The sequence below is a fragment of the Colobus angolensis genome, unplaced genomic scaffold, assembly GCF_000951035.1.
Source record: "Colobus angolensis palliatus isolate OR3802 unplaced genomic scaffold, Cang.pa_1.0 Scaffold7, whole genome shotgun sequence".
Lineage (NCBI taxonomy): Eukaryota > Metazoa > Chordata > Mammalia > Primates > Cercopithecidae > Colobus > Colobus angolensis.
The window spans coordinates 26,236,843-26,243,760 of record NW_012120709.1 but is presented as its reverse complement, the minus strand read 5'-3'; the positions used below and the strand labels follow the sequence as shown (position 1 = coordinate 26,243,760).

The 6,918-nt window shown below is 54.7% G+C and overlaps 1 protein-coding gene across 3 annotated transcripts in view; it reads left to right on the top strand.

Annotated features, from left to right (window-relative positions):
• The window catches only part of PVRL1 (poliovirus receptor-related 1 (herpesvirus entry mediator C)), a 93,964-nt gene continuing 87,046 nt past the window's right edge, over window positions 1–6,918 (top strand). For all 3 annotated transcript variants that reach the window (XM_011926958.1, XM_011926957.1, XM_011926959.1), the window contains exon 1: window positions 1–110. In XM_011926958.1, coding sequence (XP_011782348.1) covers window positions 32–110 — 79 coding nt within the window. In that variant the 5' untranslated portion in view covers window positions 1–31. The remainder of the gene's footprint in view (window positions 111–6,918) is intronic.

The following is a 6,918-nucleotide window of genomic DNA, read 5'->3' as shown; positions in this document are numbered from 1 at the left end:
GCCGCCCCTCTCGCCGGACCCCCGGCCCCCGATGGCTCGGATGGGGCTTGCGGGCGCCGCTGGACGCTGGTGGGGACTCGCTCTCGGCTTGACCGCATTCTTCCTCCCAGGTAAGCGCGCTCACCTCTGCTGTCCCCACCCCCATCCAGTGCCTCCCCGGGGCTGGGAGCCGGATGGCGGGCACGACTGGATTGTGGGGAGTGAAAGGAGCCAAAAAAGTTGGGTCACGGCTTGGGTAAAGGGGGTGGGAGGTGGCACGGCGGAGAAAGAGGTTGAGAAGCCGAACAGCCTGCCCTGCAGGGAAGCAGTCGGATGCACGTCCTTATGTAGCATGAAAGCACTTTCTCCGCTCAGTTCTTCACAAAAATAATAATATGTAATAGCGTTCTATTTATTTAATAACCAGCTCTCTGCTCGGAAAGCAGTTTGGAAACACTGCGTGTTACATAAATGCAAAATAATCACCGTAATCACGGTCTCGGGGTGGGAGACAACAGCCCCAGGAGGAGGGCGTCAGTCTCGGAGCTGATGGGTTGCGGGTTTGGAGTATGGCGGGGGCGGAGGGGCTTCGTTTCTTTCGGCGGCCCCTTTGCCAGACGGCTCAGGACGCTCGGGCCCCCTCCCGCCCCACACCGCCCCACAGCGGGCGCGGAGAGCCGGCTGCTGCAGCAGAGGCAGCTCCTCGCTCACCTGCGGTTCCTTCCCTGGAGGGTGAGGCCGGAGCAACCTGGGATTGCAATCTCCGGGCCTGGCGCGGGACCAGGCTCCCCCTCGGAACTCTGCTCCCAGCTCTGGGGGCTCTCCCTGGAGGAGACGCCGCGGGCTTCGTGCCAACCAGGTAGCTGCATGACCCACTTTCCCGAGGGTGCCCCGCGTGTCCTTCCTCGAGGTGCGGGCTGCCGGCAGCCGAGGGGTTAACCTCGCGCCCGACCCCAGGGTGGCCCTGGTGGCCCATTCTGACGGGTGGGGTGGGCTCGGAGGCTGGGACCGGCCCAGGCATATTGTGCTGGGGAATGAACTGGAAAATGCGTTTAGGAGGCAAATCCGACCGAGTCCCCTGGCCTGGATTTAACCCTTTGTGTCCCTGGAGAAGCCGCCGAGCTCGCCGGCTGGCTGGACACCAAGCGCGGGTCAAGGGGTGTGGGGAGTTCCTCTAGCTCCCTGGGTAGAAACCAGAGACGACCTGCAGCTCTAGCAAGATGGGATTTTGAGGAGGGGGGAGGATCTTGACTGGAGCATGTGGTCCCCGCCTTGGGGTGGCAGATTAGGGGGTCGGTGTACAGAGACCCTCTCCTCCTGGGCCAGGAATATTAGATCCCGAGTTCCTACAATGTGCGATGCCGCAGAATGGCCAGGCAGTTTGTTATGGAGAGACCAGTCTGGCTGCCTAGTTCCGGGGCTAGGGTGCACTCCTGGAAGGCAGAAGCCTGGCCTCATTCCCTTCTATGCCTCTTCTGCTGCCAGCCAGCTCACTAGGAGGGCCCCGCCAATCTCCCTGAGTGGTGAATGTCTGGGAAGCAGTTTGTGAAAGCGGGTACTGGGGTGCCTCCACCCCTGAAGCCTGGGGTGCTGCCCTGCTGGATGTGGGGGGGTAGGGAAAATCCAGGGCGCACAGGTGTCACTGCTCACCCTGCCCCCAGAGGGTGGTCTTGGTGAGAACCAGAGGTCTTCTCACACTGGATGGCCTAGGAAGCCAGCCTGAGATACAGAAGTTCCGGCTCTAGGACTTGCCTGGCCACTGGGATTTGAGCTTCCAGGAACCCTTCAATTACATATGTCCTCATCCAGAACCCAGAGAAAGGAGAGCTTCCCAGAGCTCTAGTTGGTCCAGTACACTAGGGGTTAATGTAATCCTGGGATGGACAAAGGGTGGTGGGAAGGGTTGGGAGAAGGGGAAGGAACTCACCCCATTCTCCCCTCCTTTTGTTATTCTCTTTCCCCAGCTTTGTGATTCCCTTCATGGTTAATTCCTTCATTGGGGGCTAGAGGCCTGCTGTGCTCCACCCACTCAGGAAGTGGGAGCAGGGAGGTGAACTCACCTGGCTCAAGGTGGATACAACCCCTGCCAAAAATCCACATGAAAGGGTGGGATGCAGAGAAAGGAACCAGGGTTGAGAGAGGTACTTAATATGCTCTTCCATGACTATAATTGACTGATGGATAGCATCCATGCACCCAAGTTCCCGAACCGCCCAACTCCTCTGCCCAGTGCCTAGGCTCCTGGGGCCTTCTCTGCTCGCTTGCTCTAGGGTCCATGAGTGCAGAGAGGCAGGTGGATACGGTTGTGCCCAGTCTGACACTTGGATGGAGGCTGGTTGGCCCAGAAGTTGCAAGTCCACATCCTACTTTGTATCACCTGCCAGCTTCCTCCCCATTGCCCGCTATAGCATCTTTCTAGGGACTTGCCAGTCTGATGCTCTTTTCAGGGTTTTCCTGGGCTGTGGCAGGGAACCTGGGTCTAGGGGTTTGAGGAGAGGAAGAGGGAGGGGCCTGGAGTGTGTGCGATTGCCCCCAACTTCAAAACACTCCCAATCTGGCTATTGAAGTGGAAACACAGAAGTATGTTTTCAGCAACACAGACTTCACTAAGCAGTGTGGTGAAGCCCCACAGGCCTCTGTTTCCTGAGATGACAATCCACGGTTTCTTCCTGTTAACTTAGAGGAGAGGGTCAGTGGGGCAGGTGGGTTACATCCCAAAAAGAGATGGGGGAGCACGAGGAGGAGGCAGAGAACCTGCCTGAGAAGCAGGTGCGTTGAGCTGGTGTCCCACCTACACCACACCCTCCCTAATTGGCTTCCCTACACCTTTTGTCTGGAAAGAGAACACACACCCCAGGTGTCATGCACACCCTCGGAAGACCTGTCGGGTCACAGCACACCCCTCTCTGCAGCCTCTCTCTGCAGCTTGTGCAGAGCTTGCTGCCATGTGGTCTTTGAAATTCCAAGTGTCGGGGCTATTGGGTTATTTTCCTTCCTCTCTCTCTATTTCTCACATACAGTGGTGTGCTTCAGCTTGCTGGGCAAGGCATTATGGCAAGACCAGTTCTGCTGGCCTGGGATTTGCAGCATGTATAAGTGGGAATCTCCTTACCCATTTATAAGGCAGCACTGTGGAGTGCCTTGGAATTGGATTCTAGGCCTCCGTAGTCAAGACTGGGGGGAAGAGGAGATACTGCAGAACTTGGGCCCAGTTGCCCCGGCTGAATGACCCAGAAGGCATCTCTTTAACCTGAACTTGTGAGCATATGGGACAGGTAGCCCTCGTTGCCTGAGGCTGGTTGAGGTTAAGAGTGTTATCAGTTCTCTTCTCAGCCACTCACATTTGTACAATGAACCCACCTTGGCTACTGCTTGACCACCGACTCTGTTGTATGTTGCCAGGATGGTTGAGCTGGCCAGAACCCTAGTGCTGATGTCTGAGCAAGTGGGCCAGGCTTGCGGGGGGCAGAGGGTCAGTTCCAGTTGCTGTGTCTATGATACTGCCATTGTTTAGCAGCTGACTAATGTTCATTGTTCAGCACAAACAGAAAACACCCAAGGGAGGTGTGAATGTATCTTCGATTTTTCCGATTGTATCTTTTCCTGGCTAACCTGGTGAATCGAATGCCTCCTACCTCAGAGACGGACAGATAGAGAGGTGTCAGCATATTCACCTGTTTTGCTGATTTAAAAAAAAAAACTTTAAACATTAGCCAGTGTGCCAGGCTAGAATGATCATGAGCCAGTTGTGGAACTTAAGCTGTGACATTTCTGACAGTCTGCATAGGGTCTCACCTTTAGTATAGAGTGTGTGTGCACACACGTATCCAGGGCTTTGTGTGTTTGTGTTGGTGATCTGCCATTCACTGTGCATGTGCGCATCTGTGGGGACTAGGAGTAGGAGGTGTATGTACTTGTGTCTGTGGGTCACTGGGGGACTAGGGCCATAAATATGTAACATCAAATGTATATTCACATGTAACTGACTGCTTAGAACGTTCTGACTAGGACTTTGTGAGTGGTCCGGACTTGAGAACGCGTCTCTTACGTGTCAGAGCGTCAGTGAGGGTGACTTTGGGAGGGCACCCAGGATTTGCCCTTGGTTAGCTCTTCTAGGACACACTACTGGCCCCTTTGGCAGGTGGGAAGCCTCTATGCCGCTTCCTTTTTCTGTTCTGCCCTTGGCTTTAGACTGGGCCTCTGCCTCCTCACAGGGAGATGCTGAAGACCTTGACCACACCGGGAGAGAGATTCCTCTCTTGTCAGCCTTCTGTTGTTTCCCTGGCAGGCAGAGCAGCACTGGAACCTGGCATTACCTGGGGCCTGGCCTGCCCGACGAGTTCTCATGATCTGTGAACGGCTGGGAGGGGCAAAGGGAGGCAGTTTTTCAGCTCCTAATTTGGCATCTTTGCTTCCTACATGGGTACTTAAGAAAAAGAATCATGGTGTGTGTGGGGAGGGGAGGTAGCATACTCTGGGCATTTAAAAAGGGTGTGAGCATGAGCTTTGGTCCTCCATGAGGGCCCTGCAGAGCTGTGTGTGCCCAAGTGGGCAACATACATGTGCCTGGAAGCATCTTGGGTTCGTGACACAGAAAGCAGGAGCCTCCTTATTGGAAAAAGAAGTGGAAATAAGGGACAAGGAGTGAGGAAGAGGGTGGTCCTGGGAACCCAGAACCCTGTGCCCAAGCCCAACTGGAAAATGTTTCCCCATGATGCCCACCCCTGTCCATAGAGACCAGGTCTGCAGAGCCAGCAGCAGATGTGCTGGCTGGGGTAGGAGGTAACTTAAGATCTGAGCAGGGATCACCTTGCAGAGGGAATGCCCTGAGCTGGAGATAACACCCTTTAGTCCAGTTAACCCTTTAAGCTCTGGATTCTCTCATGCTCTTGGGGGCTAGGAGATGCGGAAAGGGAAGAGATATGAGAAAACACACGGAACATAATATCTGTACCCCAGCCCATTCCACAAGGAGAGATGAACTCGGTGTAACAGGAGAGACCCAAGACGGACACAAATAAAGACTTTTTGACAGCAGATTGTAGAATCTTCAGGGCAATAGATTATCCCAGGTTTGCCCTGGGTGGGGGATGGGGAGGCAATAGGTATGTATTCTCAGGGGGTGGGGGGCTCGTGGGAGGTCTGCCTTTCACAGCCTCCCAGGAGAGAGCAGAGCAGCAGTGGTCCCTGGTGCAGGGAGAGCAGCAGGCAGCTCAGTTCCTCTCCCTACAACCTGGTGATCACCCCGTCTTGGCAGCCCAGCATAATGAGATAGCAAAGTGGCGCCCACTGGCCTGGGTTGGAATCCCAGCTCTACCAATTACTAGCTGAGTGACCTTGGTCAAGTCACTTTATAGGCCTATTTTCCCATCTTTTTTTTTTTTTTTTTTTTTTTGAGACATAATTCTCCCTCTGTCCCCCAGGCTGGAGTGCTGTGGCGAGATCTCGGCTCACTGCAACCTCCACCTCCTGGATTCAAGAGATTCTTCTGCCTCATCCTCCCGAGTAGCTGAGACTACAGGCATGTGCCACCACGCCCGGCTAATTTTTTTGTGTTTTTAGTAGAGACAGGGTTTCACCATGTTAGCCAGGATGGTTTCAATCTCCTGATCTCGTGATCCGCCCACCTCGGCCTCCCAAAGTTTTCCTATCTTTAAAATAGGTTTTTGTTAATACACATTCCCAAAGAGGTTTGTGAAGATGAGATTGAGAATGTTGTATGAAAAGTGCTTAGAACATTGCCAGGGATGTGGGCACATGCAGTGAAGTGAACTTCTATCCCCTATACCTTCCCTCTCAGTGGTCCTGGCCCCTCTGAATCTGCTACTCGTGTTCCCTTGAGAAAGAGCCACTCAGCTGCCTGCACACTGCTGACCTCACTTCCCGTGTCCCCAGCCAGGTGCTACTTGGGAAGCGAGTCCCTGCCCCCACTCGGGAGCCTGGCTGTCTGTGGGTACCTGCACAGGTCCAGCTGAGGTGATTGAGGGCTACCTAGGCAGCAGGTGCTGTGCGGCCTTTGTTCTGCCGCATGTCACTGAGGGCTTTCCCGGCACCTGCCTCGCTCCCTGGCTGTGGCCCAGCTGGGGCACCATTGCCTATCTGGAGGCTAGCCACGGCTGTAGAGAGGAACTGGGACTCAGCCCCTGCCTTCCTTCACTTCCACATTTGAGGGGAAGTTGGGCAACAGCACCCTCCCTCCAGGACTCCATTCGCCCCGTGAGATGGTATCAGCCAGATGGGTAGAGAATCCCTGCTGGGGTCACCTCCTTCTCACTGACAGAAAGTCCTTTCAGCCTCCTGTTACAGACTGATTGCTTTTGCAAACTGTCATAATACTGTCTGTGGCACTCTATAGCCACAGTTTCAGCTGAGCCTCTCAGGAGCCCCATGTGAATGGCATTAGTGTTGTATTAGTTCCATTTTAGAGACAAGGAAAGGGAGACCTAGGTTTAGTAACTTGCTGACCATCTTATGCTGTTGTGGCCAAATTAGACACTGGGTCGTCTGACTGCAAATCCAGTAAACCAGAAGGATGAAAAGATCGGGGATGGACAGACGGAAGAGGATGAACCGGGCCAGTAGGATGTTAGAAAATGTCCATGGGATGGTCCTCTACTTTACCAGCCATGACCAGCTCACACTCCCCCAACAGCAGGGCAGAGCCTGGCGGCTCCCTGGGGAAGTGAGGAATAAGTTGAGGATATAGGTTGGAGGGTGGCCCAGCCGGAGCTGACCACAGAGCCCAGGTTGGTGTAGAATAGAGAATGCCTAACAGTGGAACGTTCCTGGGGGCGGGGGAAGCCGTGTCCTGGAGCATCTCTCTCTGGGTATCTGGGCTGAGACATGGGCAGCGCCCCTGAGGTGTGAGCATAGAGCCCCAGGGCACAGGCAGGCACAGTGCCAGGGTGTGGGCCTGGCCCGGAGCAGAGAGCAGGTGTG